Consider the following 22,480-nt stretch of genomic DNA (forward strand, 5'->3'; position numbering starts at 1 on the left):
TTGAGAATATCAATCAACCATTCACCGCTGAAGTCACTTTCCTTGTCGAAGAAGGTTATGCGCAGCAGAGAGACAAGCTGTAATGTTTCTGACCTAGGGCGAACCAGTTCTCTCCATCGACTGACCATAAACGAAGGTGAAGAGTCACGAACAATGCTGAGGTGCTTTACCAACTAACTTAGGTCAGGAGCATGGTTCTGATACCATGTTTCGGCTACTGCTACAGTAGTCCGAACAGGAGCAGGAGAAGAAGAAGAAGAAGAAGAAGAAGGAGAAGAAGAAGAAGGAGAAGAAGAAGAAGAAGGGTCTGTCGAAAATCTGATAGTTAACCCATCCAGTCGACTCCCTTAATCTATATTAGATTCTAATAATGTTTACAAAAACAGAAATGCCCTTAAGTGTGGGGCAGAAACATTGCCACATAAGCAAATTACTTAATAAACAGAAGAAGACTAAACTACCCCTATTCGGCACATCTTAACAAGAACATAAGAAGAGGGGGATGAGGAGGAAGTAGGAAGGGGAAGAAGAAGAAGGTCTCTCTCTCTCTCTCTTAATATGAAAGATGTATATATATATATTGGTAGGGGGTGGGGTCTAGGGGGCTAAGCCCCCCAACCAAGGGTGTCTGGGCCAGACTGAACTTTCTTTCCCCTCCCTTTCTTTTTCTTTTCTTTCGTTCTTTCTTTCTTTCTTTCTGTCTGTCTGTCTGTCTTTTTCAGTTTTTGGTATGAGGCATGCAGGAGGTGTACACCTCAGAGGCATCAACGCCTCTGGCATCAAAGCATTTTGGGGGGTGCCTCACCTGGAGGCACACCTCCAGGCGTATGTATGCCTCCCAAACCTTTTAAAACACTGATCCTATCTATCATTACTTGGAGTCACCTTTCAGCTTCATCCTTGTAGGGTTCAAAAAAAGAGCATAATCTTAGAGCTTGAAGTGGAGATGGTAATTCTGACTGGACTGAGCTACCATCTCCTCTGTTTCCTCCCTGGATTACCAATGCATCAACCATCAATATTTAGTTTGAAAGAACACAAGGGAGGAGGATTCCATGCCAAGGAATTTTTTTTTTTTTTGGTTATGCCCTCAGTTGACAAGTCCTTGAATTCCTCTCTTGGTTTTACCAAATAGCAACTCTTATGGTAATTACGTCAGTAACATCTTCCTTTGTTCTATAGTCTTGCATTTTTTTCCTTCCCAAATGGTCTATAGTATAGTTGTTCTTGTGCATCTCTGATGAAGAATGCTTTTGACATCACCAACAAGTAGTGAAACTTAGGCAACCACCTTAGTAAATACTACTCAACTAGGGTTAAATCTGTTATGAGGTTTTGATGGTGTCTTTAGACATCCTTCAATGCTCTTCATACATTTCATTTCCCAAGGAAGTCTATGAATCATTTAGGTGCTTTCCTTTTGATCTCTTTATTTTGATGGTATCATTGGAAGTCATGTAGAGACCAATGTTCAAAGAACCAGGCCAGGCATAGAACCGGAGAAGAGAGGTTCACGGGTCGAGGTTCGACTAGGGTCAAACCGTGATGATGTGGAAAATACATATATATACTACGAGTCATATAAATACTAATATAACATATTTTATAACTTTTAATATACTTAAATATGGTGGATGGATGGTAAGCTTCTTAATTTTTAAAACAAATGACTAGGGTTCAAGCCTTTTAATTTACATTTACTTAAAAATATGTGCATAATAATGTAATATGTACAATAAAGAGTCATTAAATAGCATAAGTGGATTAGTGGTAATTAAGTAATTTGTGAAAATAAGAGGTTTTGGGTTCAAATCTTGTTAATGCCATTTTAAAATTTCACTTATGTATAGACCCAGGCATTTCATGAAACCGGGACCTGTTCACCGGTTTTTCGGTTAAACCGAATGGTCAGCCGGTTTTCACTAGGTTTTGAACAAGTTCAGTTATTGGGGTGTAACCAAACTGGTCAGTGCCTCGAGTCACGGTTCGACCAACCAGTCTGGTTCGGTTTTCTAAACACTGGTAGAGGCAACTCTTGTTTGATATAGCTATTTGTGCGCGTATTTTACTGTTTAGAAGTAGAAGTAATTGCATCTTTTGTAGATCTTTGTAGTCAACTAAAACTATCAAAGTATCCATTTCACAAGAGCTCTGCAATTATCTCGATGATCCGCAAATGCTAATATCTCTTTTGCTTGCCCATAGCCTAATGGGCTGTATTATGATTCAGCCTGCCCTTGTGTTCTATTAGTTTGATAGCAGCCAAGAAGAGAGAAAAAGAAAGAAGGAAAGAGAGAGAGAAAGGAGGAGAAAAGGAGAGAAGAAAAGTCTGGTTCGAATGAGAGAAAAATTAGCTCTCCCATTCGACTAGACATGTTTTATATTACTAACATAATGGAAAAGACACATGTGCCCTTAAGTGATGAACACTAGTTCTAATATAATATTACAGATCAACAACCTCAACATAAGTATAAAGATAGAAATACCCCTACATACTCAACACTAACTCTCCCCCTCAAGCTGGTGAGTATATATCATATAATCTTAGCTTGTTACATATGTAGTCCACTCTTCCCCGACTCAATCCTTTAGTAAATAAGTCTACCCATTGGTTCCTTGTGTTAACATATGCAATGTCTATCACTCCATTCAACACCTTCTCTCTCACAAAGTGACAGTTAACCTCTACGTGCTTGGTTCTTTCATGAAACACCGGATTAGAAGAAATATGAACTGCAACCTGATTGTCATATTTGAGCTTCATTGGAGTGTTAACATTGTATCCTATCTCTTGTAAAAGGTTCTTTAGCCGCACTAATTCACAAGTAGTATGTTCCATAGTTCTATATTCTGCCTTTGCACAGCTTCTCGCCACGACAATTTGCTTCTTACTTTTCCATGTCACCAGATTACCCCCAAGAAAAGTGCAATAGCCTATGGTAGACCTCCTATCAGACATAGAATCGGCCCAGTTAGCATCAATATATCATTCTATTTCAAGTTTTCCACCACTTTTGTATATCAAACCACAACCAGGAGACCCTTTTAAATACCTCACAATTCTTAGAACCGCATCCCAATGAGGAACCAGAGGTTTTTGCATGAACTGACTTACCACATTAACCGCAAATGAAATATCCCCAAGAAATATTTCAATTTACCAAGGTCCTTTGTTTGAAAATGTTCTTGTAGAAAAGTCTTCAACCTGTCAATGCCCATTTTATCGTTCTTGGTAATAACAATATCATCTACATACACCACCAATAGGATTTTTTCTGCCCAAGAGTCATGATTGAAGATTGAATGATCAACTTGGCACTGTTTCATAACAAACTTCTTTACCACCTCACTGAACCTACCAAACCATGCTCGAGGAGACTGTTTAAGCCCATAAACAGCCTTCTTTAGTTTGCATACCTTACCATCCTTTCCCTGAGCAACAAACCCCGGTGGTTGCTCCATATAGACCTCCTCGAGCAAATCACCATGCAAGAAAGCATTCTTGATATCAAGCTGATAGAGGGGCCAATCATACATAGCAGCAAGAGAGATCACAACACAAACCAAACCTATCTTAGCAACTGGGGAGAAGGTCTTTGTGTAGTCAATACCATAGGTTTGGGAGTACCTTTTTGGAACCAATCTAGCTTTCAGGCGCTCTACACTACCATCAGGTAAATACTTAATAGTATAAACCCACTTACAACCGACTGCCTGCTTCCTAGGAGGAAGAGCGATGAGGTCCCAAGTATGATTATGAGTTAGAGCAGAGAGTTCTTCTTCCATTGCACGGCACCACCCTGGAGAGGCAAGGGCTTCCTGGACATCCTTAGGGACAACAACTGAGGATAACAAAGTGATAAACTGGTGATGGGAAGCGGAAAGGTGAGTGAGTGAAACATAATTAGAAATAGGATGAAGGGTACAAGTGCGTTTACCTTTCCACAAGGCATTGGGAAGATCAAGATCAGGTACTGGGTTTGGGGTTGGTGTTGAGACAACTGCCGGTACATGTGGGTGATGTGTATACACTTGACGGATAGGTGGCCATTCAATAGGTGGTGGCATTGGAGGCAAGGACTTGGTCACAACTGGAACAAGGGGAACAAAATTCACAATTAGTGGAAGTGGAAGAGGAGGAGGTGATGAGGAGGAAGAAGCATCACCGGACCCCAAGAAAAACGGAGTAGACTCAAAGAAGGTAACATCAACACACACAAAGGAACATCGAGAACTAGGATAATAACACTTATACCCTTTCTGGGTCCGGGAATAGCCAAGGAAGATGCACTTAATGGATTGTGTATCTAACTTGTCTTTCCCGGGGCCCAGATTATGGACGAAGCAGACACACCAAAAAACTCAGGGAGAAAGATGAAACAAAGACAAGGTGGGAAACAAGGTAGTGAATGGGGAATGATCATCAAGGATAGACGTGGGCATCCGATTAATCAAGAAGCAAGAAGTAAGCACCGCATCACTCCAAAAGGGTTTGGGAACATTCATGTGATGTATGAGGGATCGAGTTGGTTCCAAAATATGACGATTCTTTCTCTCAGCCACCCCATTTTGTTGTGGGGTGTAGGTACATGAGGTTTGATGTATAATGCCATGTTGGTCCAAGTATTCTTGAAATGATGAAGAGAAATATTCACGACCATTATCGGAACGAAAAATTTTAATGTAAACACCAAAGTGGTTGCAAATCTCAGCATAAAATTCTTGGAAGATGGTAACAATTCACTCATTTCTTTCATTAAATAGAGCCACGTCATCCTTGAATAATCATTAGCAAAAATGACAAAATATCTATATCCATTGTATGACATCACTTTATAAGGACCCTAAACATCCGAATGAACCAAAGAAAAAGGACTCGACACACGGTTAGCAACCCTAGGACTAAAGGGAACATGATGATGTTTCCCCAACTGACACGACTTGCAATTTAAAACAGAAAGTTGACCCAACGAAGGAACCAATGACTTCAAAACTGTCAGTGAAGGATGACCAAATCGATAGTGCCACTGGAGAGGAGAGAGAGATGACTGGAGAGTTGTTGATGTTCTTCCACCACCATCAAGACAATACAATCCACTAGCTTCATGCCCTCCACCAATCTTCATCCCCGTCTTGAGATCCTGAAAAACACACGAAGAAGGGTAAAAATTAATAGAGCAATTGAGTGACTTGGTCAACTTACTAACAAACATAAGGTTAAACGGAAATTTAGGGACACACAAAACTGAGGATAAAGATAAGGGGGTCATGTTAACATTGCCAACACCACAAATGGTGGATGTGGAACCATTAGCAAGGGTAACAGATTGTGATGTTGAGCAATGAGAGAGGGAAGAAAACACACCTAGAGTTCCAGTCATGTGATTGGAGGCTTCAGAGTTAATAGTCTAGGGATTGGGTGTGAATGCCAAACAAGCCATACCTGAGTATGCGAAAGTAGCCATGTTCTGCTGAGATGTGGATTGGACAAACCTCTCATACTCATCACGGGGAACACTCACCATCTCCTTCTCGGGAACATTTGTGGATGTAGGAGGCATCTGATCAGCTGAATGACTCTCCTATTTGAAACTGGTGTCACTAGTCATTGCATGATTGGCCCAAGTTGAGGGTGGACCATGCAAGTCATATCAATAATTAATGGTATGTCCATCTATACCACAATGAGTACATCTCCTTGGACCCGAACCACATCCTCTGCCACGGGCTCCCCCTGAATCTCTACCTCCAGTACGACCACCACCACGGTTATATGTAGGTCCATCACCACCACTCTGGCCATATACTGGACCATTGCTACCACTACGGCCAGACTGAGCTCCCCAAGCTCCACCTCTAACACCACGACCCCTTGATACTGCAAAGGCTGATCTATCAGAAACATTAGAGTTCTCAGTAGATCCAATGGAAGTCCTCAAAAGTCGAGCAAACACCTCTTCTAAGGAAGGGAGAGCTGACCCTCCTAGTATCTAAGCCCGCATTGGTTCATACTCAGATTTCAGCCCCACAAAAAATCGAGTCACATCAAGCTGTTCTCTTTGTTGTTGCTGAATTTTGACATCAGAAGTGAGGGGGTGATAAACATTCAACTCATTACGAATGTTTCTCATACTAGCATAGTACTCCTCAAGACTCTGATTGCCCTTTTGTAGATTAAAGTATTCCTGATACAATTGATATACTCTCGTTGTATTGTCTTGACCAGAAAACAACTTCTTAGCATGGTCCCACACATCTTTGGCAGTGTCAAGAAACATGAAATTTACACTAATCTTGGGTTCCATACTGTTCCATAACCACATGATAATCTGTGCATCCTCTTGTTCTTAGTCATCATACTCATGAGAATCAGTGGATGGTTTCTCCTCCCTTATGTGTTTCACCTTCTTCTTTGCCTTCAGAAAAGCCTCTACAGATTTAGCCCAAGGTACATAATTCTCTCCATTCAATTTAATGGAGATCATTTGAACATTTATGTAGTCAGTAGGTATCATCACATTAGATTTGCTATCACTGCTATCTCCCATTGCTGAATTCTGTTATTACTGAATTCGGTACACTGCACACTACTTGATCACATTGGTTTCAGCACTTGTTATTGCTGAAGATTGCACTCTTTACACCACAAACCCTACCCCATGACTACCTGAAATCTCACCACACTATATGAGGACCACTCCCCCTTCAAATCACACTAAAAAACAGTATAAACCCTAGCACACTACAGTCTGAAATCTCACCATACGATCTGAAACATACTTCCTATTTGATTCATAACAAAAAATATGCATAGAAATCTCTTACCTCATCAACTGAAAAACAAACCACACAAGACACCCACTGCACCACACGAATCAGCCCTCTTCTCTTCATCGATTAGGGGAAGGTTTCTTAGAAACCACAGCAACTGACCATGAACAGCACAACTGGATGCATAGAGGCCTCCAAGGGAAGAGGGCGACCACTCATTTTCAGCCATTTCCCTTGTCTCCAATTGATGGCAGATAAATCAAGAGAAAACCCTAGACTGAGTGCGCAGAAAACAGAAATCTGGGCAGATCCGAGTTGCTTAGTTGAGCTCTGATACCATATTATGATTCGGCCTGCCTTTGAGTTCTGTTAGTCTGATAACTGCCAAGAAGAGAGACGAATAAAGAAGAAAGAAAGAGAGATAGAAAAGAGGAGAAAAGGAGAGAAGAAAAGTCTGGTTCGAATGAGAGAAAAATTACCTCTCCCATTCGGCCAGACGTTTTATATTACTAACATAATGGAAAAGACACATGTGCCCTTACTTAAGTGAGGGACACTAGTTCTAATCTAATATTACAGATCAGCAACCTCAACATAAGTATAAAGACAGAAATACCCCTACATACTCGACACTAACAGGCTGAAATCAAGGATTTCATTTTCTGTTCATTGGGTATATTATCCATATACAGCATGGCATTAGTGTGGGATATTATATTTACATAAAACTGAAGTATGTTATATGATATGAAAATCTTGTAGAGGTATCTTGGTATTGTAGTCAAGTTGTAGTTTAGGTAACTCTTGGATGAACCTCTTAATAGTTGGTGCAAATAAATGAGCTTTTGTATATAACCTGAACTTCCTACTTGGCATGAATCTTGGGCAGCTTGTATTGCAGTTGCAAACTGGATCTTGTTTCATACTGATGACTCACCACTGATTACTGATCTGCTCCCCCCCCCCCCCCCCAAAAAAAAAAAAAAGTAAATAAATAAAAAATGAAAAAAAAGGCAAAAGAGCTTTATAGCTATAAATGGTATTTCGTTATTAAGGAAACTATTCTCTTATTTGGAGGTTTGCTATCTTGGCATAAGGGCAGTGGGTTTTGGGTACAATAACTTAGGTAAAGACATATCTGGTGGCATCCACCATTCACAGGCCTCTGAAGTACAAACTTCATAATTGTCCAACATTTGTGCATCTATTCCATGGTCTTCATTGTATACACTTTAAGATGTTCTTTATATTTGGATTGGTTTCAAATTTAAAGTGATACAAGATTTCTTCTGTATATCTTTTTCAGTAAGAACAGGGTTGGAAGGGCCTGGGCTTACTGTTTCTCAGAAGATATGGTATTGCCTTTCCACTGTTGGTGGTCAGTATATATGGGCTCGTTTACAGTCCTTTTCTGCTTTCCGTAGGTGGGGTGATTCTGAGCAGGTGCAATCTTTTTTTCTTTATCCAAAGTATTGCCAAATTTGAATGTTTATTCAGAAGTAGGGGTTAATTTTTGTTGTTTCACATGTGATTTAGACATCGTTGGCACGTCTTGCGTGGACTTTGATACGACACGTAGAGGGTGTGTACAGAGCTGCCTCCTTTTTCAACCTGCTCATATTTCTTTACACAGGAAGGTGATGCTTTGACCCTCAACCTATCTTGGATATTTTGGAATTTGAACATATGCATGCCATATGATTTCAGTGTCTTCTACAACTTACAAGCATGATTCCAAAATGTGAACTTTGCAGATGGTACAAGTTTAACCCTGTGTGGCATTCTTTCATAACAATTAATAAAGATTGCCTTGTTACTGACCAAAAGAATCTTGCAAGATTAAATGGATATTATCAACTGTATAAACTGATGGTGTTTGAACTCTAGGGATGCAAACAGATTGGAATGGATTTGAATCAGGGTATATCCAAATCCGATCCGATACTCTGTAGATCCAATCAGATCTCATAAATACTGATTCAAATTCGAATCCGATCAGGATGTTGGATATCCAAATATGATCCGATCTGATTTAATTTTTAAAAAATTAATAGGTTATTAAAAGGAAAAGAAAATATAAGAGTTTAAATAAAGAAAAACAAAAAATACAGGTATTTTTCAACTATTTTCATCATATATACAAGTTTTTAATAAAAAAATATAAAAATTTACAAAAATGCAATATAAATAACATATTTATAAGTAAATAAATAGATAACACATATATTGAATCAGAAAGGTGTGTGCAGGGGGGGATCCGAATCCGATAAAAAATCGAAATAAGGATATCCAAATCCGACAAAATAGGATCGGATCATGATCCGGTCCATTTGCACCCCCATTGAACTCCAAACAATTGAAGGAAATCTTTTTCTTTTTCTTTTTCTTTTTAACTGAAGGAAATCTCATGTATTAGGAATAGGGCTGCCAATGGATTGGGTCGAATTTGGATAGGCTATATGTAAACTCTATTTGATAAGAATCTGAGATCCAAATTTGATCCAACATCCAATGGATATGTCAAACATGGATTCGAGTGTGATTAGTTTAAATGTCCAGATATCCAATAAATAATAGTAAATCCATATAAAATTGGCATAAATTTACAAAGTAAATTTAAACAAAAAGTAAGTTTATTTAAATCCCAAATCCCGTTTAATCTAAAGAACTTTAATGCTAAAAAACTTATATATATTTTTGATCAACAACACTTTCATTAACTCATCAAAAGAAGATTTACAATAGGAAGACCTAAAAAACTTATATTTTGCATATGCATACAGCATACATACATTTGGGTTGGGTCTTAGTGGATTGGATCAAGCAATTTCTGATTTCAATCCAATTATTAAATTGGATTAGATGCATCAGATTCGAATTCAAATTGGATTTAAACAAATCGTATTTAATCCGATCCATTTGCAGCCCTAATTAGGAGAAAGATTCAAACATGCATTGGTACTTCATTCAAATTTACTTTGTATTGTCTGAAATATTATGTTTGCATTCTGAAGGTTCAGTGCACTTAAGTTTGGAAGGTTTAATCATGATTTTTTCCATTCTTCTTCTTCTTCTTATTTATTTATTTTTTGCATTGCAGGTACAGAAATATTATTGAGAGAGCTCTCAAAGCAAGGCTTGTTTATGGGAGTCCCAACATGAACCGAGCCGTTAGCTTTGAGTACATGAATCGCCAATTGGTGTGGAATGAGTTCTCGGTAAACTGTTCTTCCATCAATCGTTAGTTTTGGAACTGTATTGATGCATATTCGATAAGTATATATTTTTTTTTTCCAATCACTATAAGTCTTATTAGTGTGGCAAAGGGTCAGACAAATGCAGAGTGAGAGATGGAAAATTAAATACTGAATAACTGAACTGTGAAAGTCTAGCTTAAAAATTAGGAAAGCCATCCTTAAATAATTCAAAACTTGATTGTAGGAGGTTTTCACAGTTTTTGTCAAGGTACTGATCCAATTTATACTTCTCAATCATTAGTTTGGAACTGTTTTTACACCCATATAGATTGATGCATATATATTTAAGTGTCATGGATCCATACTAATCCTTTTGTTATTCCCAATCAATAAAAGGCATGTGACAGTCACTGTACCAACAGGTCAAGTAAATGCAGGGTGCTAATAGAAAGTTAAGAACTAAACTGTGCATGTCTAGCTTAAATCTTAGGGAAGCCACTCTAAAATAGTTCAAAACTCGTTCGGAGGAGGCTGTCACAATTAGTTGTCGGGGTGCTGATTCAGTTTGTATCTCACTTGCATCCCATAATTCCTGCTTTAGGACCTCAAAATCCTGGCACCTACTGTTATTGCTGACCTTTTTTAATTTTCTAGGCCTTAAATTTGTTCTGTTTACGGTTGGGTTGCTCCATTGTGACCTGGATATCCAGGGTTCAAACTTGGAAATAGCCCCTCTATATGTGCATGGTGTACATCTGTCCCACCCTATATATATATGCCAAGGGCCATTACCCAATGATGGTTCTGGCCATCCAGGATGTTGGGAGGGGTGGACTGTACAAGGAACTAACCTTTGTTTTCTGCTTTTTTTAGCACAAAGTGGCCACTCTCTTAGACTTGAGCCTGCATTATCGTGTTTGTCAGCTTGAGATTTTACCATTATCAAACCAATGTATCAGAACCAGAAAAGGTCAAATTGAATTATCTCTAGGTCTCCTACCCTAAATGTACCCTGATTTTCACTCATATTATTATTAAATCTACATAGCATATATTTTGTTTTAGTCCTACTTATTTTAAAACCTCTTGTTTCTAAGGTATTTGTCCTTAATCTTAATTTTGCATTTAACAACCTGGTCAGCTGGAATAAGGTGTGTAAAACTAAACAGCAAGGAGGTCTAGGTGTTCGCAGGGTGAGAAATATCAATGTTGCCCTTTTGGTTAAATGGTATTGGAGGTTAGGTAACAGTCTGGGGGACTATGGAGAAGGGTGGTAGCAGCAAAGCATGGATTTAGAAACTCAAGATGGGAACTGGGAGTATCAAATCAAAGTTATGGATGCTCAGTGTGGAAAGGGCTCGGGAAAGCTTGTGATCTTTTCTCAAAGGGAGTAAGTTTGAAAGTTTGAGATGAACTTGGGGTAAAATCCTGGGAGGATGTGGGGTGTGAAAATAGACCTTTGAAGGAGATTTATACTGCCCTTTTGGCAGCAAGCAAAGAAGCCAATCCGGCAGAAAATATGCAGGTGCAAAATGGAAATGTGGTATGAATTTCTCAGTTTAGAAGAAGTCTGAACAACTGGGAAGTGGAGGCGATGGTGGAAATGTTGCTGAAGTTGTATAGCACCCAAGTGGACATCAGGAGATAGCAGAATGTGGGAGTGGGATAAATTTGGAAACTTCTCAGTTAAGTCTTTCTGGTCAAAGGAACAGAGAATCACAATTAAGATTGTTTGGAGCAAGAATGTGTGCCTACAAAGATATCCTTTTTTGTTTGGACTGCCTACCTAAACAGAATCCTTACTAGGGATAACTTGGTAAGGAAGGGTATGCACTAGGCTTCCACAAAATGTGTCCTATGTGAGCAACAAGAGGAATCTATCTGTTGCTACATTGTAGATTTTTTGCTAAGGTTTGATCCAAAATCTGTAAGTTGTTTGAGGTGAAAAGATGATGTCTAGAATCGGAGATGGATTTTGTGAAAGGCTGGATTATAGGATGATTATCCAAGAGGGGAAAATTGGCATGGAACATGTCTCCAATAGTTTTTTGGTGCATTTGGTAGGAGAGATATGCAAGAATATTCAATAACAAAGTCAGCTTGACTGACTTGGTATTTCAGAAAATTGTGGGAAAAATGTGTTATTGGCCTTGTGTAAACAAATTGTTTAAGGACAGAAATTGTAACTAGTTTTTTTTTGTATATGATAATCATTTCGTAAAGTAGGGATGGGGGGTATGGGACTGCATGGACGGTGATTCTAAATCCCTGTGTACATCAGCTTGTTGTACATGTTTATCTTTCTATTTAATGACATTATACTTTACCTGTTTTAAAAAATCTTAGTTTTGTATTTAATCATTCATTAATTTATTCAATTAAAACAATGTCATTGACAAACAACATGCACCATGAGCCTGAACATGTTTTGTTAGTCCATCCATGACCAGTGCAAATGAATAAGGGTTAAGTGCTGAACCATAGTGAAGACCCATTGTAACTGTAAAATCTGTTGTCTCCCACAAGTGTTCTAACGTAGGTTTTTGTACCTTGTAATATCCTTAATTAGGTCTGTATACCTATTTGGAACCCCTTTTCTTTTCCAAGACCCACCATATTATTTCTCTAGGGACTGTATCATATGCTTTCTCTAGATCAATGTACACCAATTGAAGTTCTCTCTTCTTCTCTATAAACTTTTATATCAATTTCTAAAAAGAAAGATAACCTCCATGGTTGATCTTCCAGGCATAGGCCCAAATTGGTTATACAATATACTTGTCTTATGTCGTAACCTTGCTCAATTATTTTCTCCCAAAGTTTCATAGTGTGGCTCATGAGTTTAATCCCCTGATAGTTATTACAACTTAATATATTGCCTTCATTCTTAAATATAGACACCATAGTGCTCTTTCTCCATTTATCAAGCATCTTTTTTTCTTTAATTATCTTATTAAGTAGGTTAGTCATAACAAGCCCATTTCTCCCATACCTTTCCATGCTGCTATTGGAATACTACAAGGTCCATGCCTTCCCCTCCATCTTATTTAGCATTTCTTTTACTTTAGTAGTTCTAATTTTATGAAGGTACATGTTATTTTAACACCATTATTGTTACTAATCTCACCCTTTACATGCTCATTTAATAATTTTTTGAAATAGTTTTTCCATCTTTCCTTGATACCCTCATCTTTTACCACGACTTTTCAATCTTCCTTTTTAATGCACCTAACATGGTTTAAATCCCTACTTTTTCTTTCTCTCATATTTTCTAGTTTATAAGTTCCTTTTTCTCCTTCTTTAGTGCCTAATTGAGCTCACATAAGTCCTACGTATATATGATAGGATGTATTAAATCCATACTAATAAAATGCAGCAATGTTAATAGTATTACATTTAGGCTCCTAACTTGTGATTTTTGCTACCTAGGTAGGTGCCTAATTGTCTAGACAAGCACCTTTTTGATACAAGTTATGGCATTCAGGCTAGGTTTTCTGCCAGGGGTGCTTCGTTGCCTAGGCAATGCCTTGACAGCTGTACTGTGATAAAACTATTCATCTCAAATACTTGAAAGCAAGCATTTGGTTCTGAAAGTGATAAGGCAAACTTTTGAGGCCAGAATTATTCATCCTAAAACCTAAATACTTTAAAGCAATCATTTAGTCCTAAAATAAGAAGAGTACCTTTGAGGCCAGTTTACTTTAATAACAGTTGAAGACATAATCCTCTATCCTGATGGAACAGTATTTTTGGAACTTCATCGCTGTGCAGGAGATGTTGCTGTTGCTTCTTCCACTACTCAACTCATCATCCATAAAAAGATTACTTTTGCCATTCTCTAAGGACAAATCTTCTGGTTCTTCTGGTGACGAGGCTGCATGTCCCATCTGCCAGGCAAATCCAACTATTCCATTTCTTGCTGTCCCTTGCCAGCACAGGTATATTGCAGTTTATGCTCTCATGTCTATGATTTTACATTTTAATTTATTTTGATAACCTTAGCGTGTGAATGGGCTAAGGTTGGACGCTCAAAATTCTTAGGCACAATTACAGTTATAGAGAATTCATAGTTGATTCAAGTTTGGCTCAGTAAAATCCATATAATCCAAGGATGACCTTCTCCATACAGAAATTGTTCTCATCTAAGCCACTTGTGCTGAAACCCACTTCAACAAATTAATAATTGTCACAACCAAGGAAATTAGAAAACATTGGTTGTCTAAATTAAACAGCCTGGTCTGTCAACAAGCCTCTCCCTGTGTGACATGTTAGTTTCACCGCGCAATTCATCCAGAACTGGTACTGTTACAAGGAGTCTGTGAACTAATGTGTATTGCAGAGAGCTCTAGCTGTCGGAATTTAAACATACAAAAATTTCCCCTTTAATTGGAGGGTGGCTCTCTCTCTCTCTCTCTCCCTCCCTCACGCACACATGCACACGTACACAAAAACACAAACAAAAGCAGCTGAGCAAGTTTCAGAGTGGTAATGGCATATATGCATTTTTGAGTTTGCACTGATTTAAAGGTGCCAAGAAACTTCCTACAGGCTTGATATTCAAAGACTCTCTCATATTTCTGTTATGAAAGAAGTAGAAAGGAAAAGCAATGATGCTCAATTGTTCAGGGCAAAATGGAGAGTATATGGCCGTTGCCATAAATTTGTACATCCATTATTTTTGATACTATTGCCTTCGCACCCGATGCTGACTCTATAATTTATTCTGTTATGAAAGAAATAGAAAGAAAAGATGCTGACTCTATAATTATTCTGTATACAGGTATTGTTACTATTGCCTTCGCACCCGATGTGCTGCCACTACCTCATTCCGGTGTTCCAGATGCAATGAACCAGTTATTGCCATGCAACGGCAAAGTGGCTTGATCAGTAGTCTAACTCCCAAAATTGATTAATTCAAAGGAAATAATCAACCAAAACGAACAATACAAATGCAATGATGTATGATGTATCAGAAAACAATTAGATAAAAGAACCTTGATTCCTTTATATTTTTATTTGTTCACTCGTTAGCAACCTTCAATAATTCTTCCCACGTGGCAATCTTTTCTCTGGGCTTGTTTCTGAAGGCGCCTTCACTTTTTTCTTTTATGTCAATCTTCTCCCAGCCACTGAATGGCACAAATCTGACATTCCTATTCTTTAATATTTGGAGGAGTCCCTGTTTGCCTTGCTTTGGCGAGCGAGGAATTAGTACTCCTTGTTCCAAATCTTCGGAGATGCTTGCAACCTGGCATAATAACACTATCGTTAGTAAATTGGTAACCACTAACAAGTAATTCATTTCAATTATACAACTCTACCCACATAACATCGCAGCTGCACAAGGGGAACATCTCATCCCTGTACATGTCACCAGGTAATGTTTCGTGGGTAGGTGTGGATAGGGTTCTTGTGGGCAGGAGATATGGAGTCGGAGAAAAAAAAGTCTCGGGCATCATATATGGAGTTTGGATTTCCTCAGAATCCTCCTCTCGGCACACTGCAGCTGCACACCTAGAGGACTGAGGAAATTTGGATTCCTATATATGATAGAAGTGAATTGGAATCTGCCCCTCAGAGTGCACATCCCATCATGTATTGGGAACATCTCTCAATAATAACACAAAAGTATGGGAAATGTTTCTGATGCATGGTGGGATGTGCCTGTGAGGGTGTGAGGAGCGCTGAGTGAAGAGCATATCTGGACTCGGTAGAAGTAAAAATGCCCATTTCTTGGAAATAGGGGTAAGGCTGCATACATCGTCCTTCCCCAGACCCTGCATTGGCGAGAGCCTCATGCACTGTGATGCCCTTTTACTGGCCATTTCTTATTTGCAGAATTGGTGTTTTGCTGTTTATTTCATCTCGAAAGGATTACTTACAGTTTCTTCGGCGCAGTAGAGGTTTGTTGCAACGATCCCAGTAGGTCCTCTTTTCAACCATCCAACTACATATAATCCCTTGAGTGGTTCAGGGTCTGTTGATGCATCACTTAGAACCCGGCCCCGAATGTTTGGAACCACACCTGAGCAAAAATGGAAGAAAAAAAAAAAATAACGGCATAAGCTTCCTGTATCTCTATGAAGGTAGGGAAGGAAAAAAATCAGAAGTCATCTTTTGTTATTGAATTGTTTCAGATAGTTTCATTATATTTATTTATAAATCATCAATTGTTGCAGATTTCAAGAAAGTCAGGAAGGTGGCAATCTAAAATTCTGCAATGATGAATGAGTTCCAGTTTTACCTTTGTGGTGATCAAAGGGCAACCCATCAACTGGCACAGATTTGTAACCGATACTTTTTAAAACCAACCTGCAGAAGGAATCAAGATATGCAAAGTACTGATGAACAAATTAATGAATTCCCATTTATTAAGGTGAAATTACCCGCATTCAATGTCTTCAAACTGTCCTGTGCCCACTGCAGACTGTCTTCCAGAGCTACTGTTCTCTACAAGAAAGATTATGAGCTGATTCGTTAGGTGTCAAGGCTACTGAGCTATTAGGCTACAAGGCATATGGAAACGAAGACGCTGAGCATTGACTGATCAAAAGGAGAAAGGTTATGTAGGAGACACATGTAAATCCATTCAATGCAACTATACGTTTAGTGGAACAAACCTTTTAGAACTGTCTTCTCAAAGCGCACACCAGTAACCTTAGAGCTGCTGTTATCTGAAGGTAAAAACCTGCCTGGCTTCCAAAAGAAGATGAAATGTAGTTGACATTGACTAAAAGTAGGATGACAAGGCTTGGAAGTTGCTGCTTTAGACAGCAAGTCATAGACCCGTCGTTGGATTCGGTTATTCTTCAGTTCTTTCTTCAATCAATAACATCAATGTATAAAAAGGAAAAACATCAACAAAATGCAAGAACTAGTAGCCGTAAAATTAAATAATTAATATTGGTGTTTGATTATGTATACAATAAGAAAACCTAGAGAAAAAAAAACAGATATACCTCATCTGCTCGTGATATTTGTAGATCAGCTTCCTGGATGTGAATATGCAAATCTTTAATACCTGCAATAGGATGCCCACATTTCTCTAAGTGCTACATGTGCTAAAAAAGGGGATCATCGTACAACTTCATCCAATACATTCTTTTGAAAAAAAAAAGCTGATTGTAAGATAACAAGGGAAATACAATGAAATAGTTAAGAGTAGATAAACCATAAGATTCAAAATTATTGTTCGTAAGTGTATTAACACTATAAAACACTCTAGAATAACAAGTTTCCAATTCACCACTAAAGTATATTGCAACGTTTTTAAAAGTGAACACAAGTTGGTAAAATAAAACTATAACTGACCAGTTTATCCTTTCCCATGGGATTTTACAATCAGAAGCTAGATATGGATAAAGAATATCAGGCAACTTTCTCCTGAAAAAGATGCCCTTAAACATTTGAACATTCTAGCATACAGGAGATTTGCCCTCAACTTTAAATCAAGAAAAAAATTCCATGAATAAATAAGCATGCTAAAAATGATAATTTGGAAAGGGAAACCAGGGAATCACCAAGAACTTCACGTAGTTCCTTGGCAGTACAAGCTGCCTGTGCTGGTCCACGTCTTCCAACCAAATACACTTTCCTGTAACCATATCACAAAATCAGAACATGGACTGAATCTTCCTAGTTGATATTGAAGTATTCTAGAACCAAACCTTATGGAACTTTCCTGCAGAGAGACTAGAGCATGGCTTGCAATATCAGTGTTCCCCAATTCAGTTTTTGGTCGTAGAAGGATACGTGCAACATCAAGAGCTACATTGCCCTGATAGAAAAGCAAGATATAGAGATAGGGAAGAACTGAATTGTTGAGTAGCAATGCTATCAAAGATTTGATAGATAAGGTACCATTTTCCTATATATCTATTTTTTTATTGATACCACTCTCATATAGTAAAGAACTAAAGATGATATTAAAGATATATAAGGGAACAGTACCAATAAAAAAAGATACATAGGAGAACAGTACCTAACAGAGCAAGAAAGGTTATTACCTATATAACTCACAGATGTTCATGTTCAGCAGCTAGATAAGCAATCCTTTGGATGAACAAAAAGTAGTCTAGATGTGATGGCTACTATAGTCTATGGTTGGTTTGCACCAATCTTAGTTTGAGGTTTCATTCTTTTTAGTTTTTGGCCATGCAAATACATGGGGATTGGCATCATAATATCATGACATTCAATGACATCTATAGAGAATATGTATTCAACAAAAATATTCTGTATTATAAAGATTTTTCTTTTTTATGGGAAATGGTAACTTTCATTAATTCTTTAAAAAACTTAGTACGAACTGTCACCTTCAATATTCTGTATTATTAAGATAAAATGAAGCATTGTGTTTTAACAGGATAATATGATTTGAAACTTCATATCATGTGTGATATATATATTATCATAGCAGTTTGAGAACGCAGACTTTTAGTTGTGCTTTGACATAAAGTTCTTAATAAAGTGAATTAATCATTAAAGCGAAACTATCCAAGATTTCATGGCAGTTTCAGTCAGTATGATTTCTCCCTCTTTCTAAGGTACGGACTGACTAATATTCTTTTGTCAATTGATCTTTGGATTGATTCACATAGAAACTAGGATCTCTGGAATCTGGTGAGAGAAAATGACTTTCAAAAGAAGATCCTGCTCAATCTACATAACTTCATAATTTCTCTTTATGTTAATAATCACATTGGAGCCATTTATATCATGTCTCTCCTATTTATCGATTTCTAAAATGATGCTAGTTATTCTACATTTATAAATCTATCTGTTATATAAGAGATTTAGGTATTATATGATTTATATCTATGGATTTAAATGAGGGGCCGAACAAGACCTGGTCAAAGGCTATGAAAATACCTGACCAAGAATCACAGCTGTATCAGTATTCTTCAAATCAGGATCCAGATTGCTGTAGTCAGGGTGACCATTATACCACCAAACAAATTCTCTAGCTGAGTATATTCCTGCTAAATCCTAAAAGAAAATATACGGAAATAAGAACCAAACAGGATGCACAATTTCATTTGCAATGCCAAACCACTACCTCAGAAATAATTGTTTGGAATATTAACTACAAAACAACAAGGGCATTATCTAAACTACAATAATGCACACTATAACATTGATCCATAATAGAAAGAAAATCATTCATATTGCAGTGACAAGAAACATACTTCTCCAGGCACACCTAGAACCCTGTCACTTTCAGCACCATAGGCCAGCACCACCTGCTCAATCAATTACATCTAATTCAATCAAATAAAAGACTGAATAATTAGATTCTTCTTTGCAATAATAACTCCTTCTGTAGGGATGGTATCTCACCACATCATATAATTCACGAAGTTCGGATAGTGAGATAGAGGTCCCCAGGGAAACATTTCCAAAGAATGAGCACCGCTTATTCAACGCAACCCGAGTAAACTGGTTAATCACAATCTGTTGCAAGTTTTCTGATAAAACTAAGCACAATTAAGAGAAATATTTCACAAAGCATGCTCCTCAAGAACATGTAGAATTCAGAACAATCTAGGTAAAGATAAAACTGTTACATTTAGAGAGATTCCCAACATAGGATTTTGTAATGAGACTTAATATCTATGTTGCCCAGGTACAGCTAGGACATGGCTGAAAAAGGTCTCAGATAAGAAATTTACACTAAAAATTTGAAGTATCTGATATGACATGCCAACCATGTACATGTACATAGTTTAAATCATTCTTCTTCCTCTTGTTTATTTTTCAAGATCACAGAAAACTATCCTTACCTGTTTATTTTTCAAATGCTCTTTGTCTGCATCAGTCTGGGTCGAGGTCATAAAGTTGTTTCAACCTAAAAGGCAAAAGGATACTTGGCTATCTAGGAGAAGTTCTGCGGGTGAGGAGACAATTTGCAAGTGATACAATTCTACACATTTTTAGGAGCTGGTTTTATGTACCTTTAGTTTACAAATATTTGGTGTGAGGAACAAAAAAGGTGCCAAGGCCAAGTTATGACACTGAATCCGGTGCTCAAAGAGATTTGAAGTTCATAATTGGTTCAATAAAACTACTGAACATGTGATTGAACACTCAGTACAAGGTTCAACACTGGTGAACATTGACTGATCCGCATGGAGGTTCTGGTGTAATGGGGCAGCAGACATGTGTGGTTCAAACCCCTGGGAATCTTCCTATCCATGAACATGTAGAACTGTGTTACACTGTCGGTAGAATGTCCTCCGGAAACTTAAAGTTGTTGAGCTAGTCTCCCTTTAAAGGGAGGCCAATCAGGCATCATTTTTTAGCTTCCTCACGTATTAGAAATCAGGCAATTTTGTTCTTTCTCACTTCTAACTTGACTTGTTGAGCATTTTAGGTATGAAATGAGACAAAGTGCATATCGAAGGCTGTAATATGCACCTTGATTAAATGTTTTTCACCCATAAGAAAAAAGAAACACATGATTCACATTCTGAAACCTGTACAAACATATTATAGAAAAATATAGGGAGAATTATGAACTGTCATGCTCAGTGTATCTTGAGCATTGTATACGTTTCCATGTAACTTTAGATCATAACCAGAACTGATCTTTCTCCGGTGACCGCGTTTTCCCATTCAAGCTTTGCCATTATTTAAAAACATGGGGATTGGACTACTCGCCTTTGTTTCGGGATGATCAGGAGCTACTCCTGAGCGGACTAATCCAAATGGTGTTGGCAATCGGTCGATGATATTGATTTCTGCTCCTTGATGCGCCTTCAACATCTGGAGATATAATCAAAGCATTGCAAAAATGATTAAGCAAAAGAGGATTCAACTTTGCAGTAAAAATTGATGAGTTACAATTCATACAAAAATAAGAATAAAAAACTATAAACCCAAAATTAATATAAGCCCCCCCAAAAAAAATCGACTCCGCAACTAAAACGGCCTTAATCTATATACTTTTTGTTTGTAAAAAAGAAAAAAGAAAGAAAGAAGTCAATGGGTCGACTGAATGAATATACGGGTGGAAATCCATAGAAAAAACAAATGAATGAGATCAAACATAACGTTCATAAAAAGTTTGATTTTTATCATACCGACATAAACAAAAAAAAATAAAAATTTGAGATAACAAAATGCATTTGCAACAATAAAGGAGAATGGTACCAAATTCTTACTTTCTCAGCTGTGTAAAACCCAGAAGGCCCGCTTCCAACTATACAAACTCGCAGTGGATGCGAGGAGATTGACGAAAAGCTTCTCGAAAACCATTTCTTTGCACAGAGAATAGCCACTTGTTTCATTCTAAGTTACTATTTGAATCCCTTTTTTCCCTCTCAAACGGTGAAACGAGAATTGGGAAGTTAAGACTGGTTCGATCAAATTTAGGTTTCTTCCCAAAATTTTCAGAGTCAGAAGAATCCTGAGTCCTGACTATGGCAGTTTCGAGCTTGCAGACTACAACCACGCTGCTGGATTGGCACAGATGTTCTACTTCTAATGAACTGGCTATCGTAATTCGTAAGTGAACCGACCGGGTTATTAACCCTTACAAATGGCCATGGGCCACGTTTGACCTAGCTTAGCTTCGGGAGCCCGTCAAAGCCTCAAAGATCAAGTTATAGCCTATTGGGATCGTCCCGATCCGACCAGTAACACATAGATCCGGTTTGAGCGGCCTGGCCGAAAAAGGAAGAGAGGCAAGCTGGCAAGGCGGAGCGAGGAAGATTGAAAAGCCTGTTTGGCAAGTTTTTTTGAGAAGATCTTCTGATAGTTTTGACAGTTAAGCGATGTATTGAGTTTTTGTATGAAGATCTGAGTAATTCGAAGTTAGTTTGGCAGATATACGTATTTTTATGCATCTTTCCGTGTGAGAAAAAACACGAAAGATGCGAAAATGTTTATTTGGATCTTCCTGAAATCATCCCAAAATGGACTTTTCGTGTCTTTTTGACACACTAGATTTTGGTGATTAGATCCTCCGCAAACCAAATGAAAATAGACCGAAAATTGATCTGCTTGGCTTGTAAACAGCCGAAAGACCATGCGGAAAGACGTGCCAAATGGGCCCTAAACCAAAGTTTGGGTTGGCCAATCCAGGCCCTTTGTAATTAAGCCCTGTTTTGGATGGCTTATGTGTTTGGGGCGAGCTGCTTTGGTTGAACACCTGTGTTCCAGATAAGCTATTGAGTGTAACTTCATATTACAGTCATGATTCTGGCGTTTGGAATGTTAATGTTAATTTTTTGAATTTTTACTAAGGCTCAATTTGGAAGGAGTATAAATACAAATCTGTAGAGTGCAAAACCTTGTATTTTGTATTATTTTGTATGTATTTGCATAGTACATATTTGTATTTGTATTCCTACCAAACTGAGCCTAAATACAACTTTAGAGGCTTCCATGTGGCATCCAATTCAGAATTCTAGAAATCGTTTCTTCAAGCCCTCGCTTTTGTGTTGATTGAGCTGCATTGACTAAGCGGCTTGGAAGAAACTATCAAAACTAGCTTCACCGAAAAGTTG

The 22,480-nt window shown here is 37.9% G+C and overlaps 2 protein-coding genes across 3 annotated transcripts in view; one reads left to right on the plus strand and one right to left on the minus strand.

Moving 5' to 3' along the window:
- Positions 1-14,978, plus strand: part of TED3 (Pex2/Pex12 N-terminal domain-containing protein / zinc finger (C3HC4-type RING finger) family protein) — a 28,639-nt gene extending 13,661 nt beyond the window's left edge. For both annotated transcript variants that reach the window (XM_088970463.1, XM_088970462.1), the window contains exons 4-8: positions 8,081-8,217; positions 8,311-8,411; positions 9,875-9,992; positions 13,743-13,909; positions 14,752-14,978. In XM_088970463.1, the coding sequence (XP_088826589.1) occupies positions 8,081-8,217; positions 8,311-8,411; positions 9,875-9,992; positions 13,743-13,909; positions 14,752-14,884 (656 nt within the window). In that variant the 3' untranslated portion in view covers positions 14,885-14,978. The remainder of the gene's footprint in view (positions 1-8,080; positions 8,218-8,310; positions 8,412-9,874; positions 9,993-13,742; positions 13,910-14,751) is intronic.
- Positions 14,852-21,548, minus strand: LOC148869103 (Pyridine nucleotide-disulfide oxidoreductase family protein). Its single transcript, XM_088970461.1, has 13 exons — positions 21,134-21,548; positions 20,631-20,735; positions 19,311-19,424; positions 19,160-19,213; positions 18,843-18,959; positions 17,639-17,748; positions 17,492-17,565; positions 16,931-16,992; positions 16,592-16,790; positions 16,358-16,421; positions 16,216-16,283; positions 15,854-15,996; positions 14,852-15,219 (listed from the first exon to the last, which is right to left on the minus strand). Exons 1-13 carry the CDS (start codon positions 21,257-21,259, stop codon positions 14,992-14,994), a joined length of 1,464 nt encoding a protein of 487 aa, XP_088826587.1. The 5' UTR covers positions 21,260-21,548; the 3' UTR covers positions 14,852-14,991.
- Between the last annotated feature and the right edge of the window lie 932 nt (positions 21,549-22,480).

Source organism: Nelumbo lutea, chromosome 2, assembly GCF_056320005.1.
Source record: "Nelumbo lutea isolate HS-2025 chromosome 2, American lotus-T2T, whole genome shotgun sequence".
In the NCBI taxonomy this organism is placed as follows: Eukaryota; Viridiplantae; Streptophyta; class Magnoliopsida; order Proteales; family Nelumbonaceae; genus Nelumbo; species Nelumbo lutea.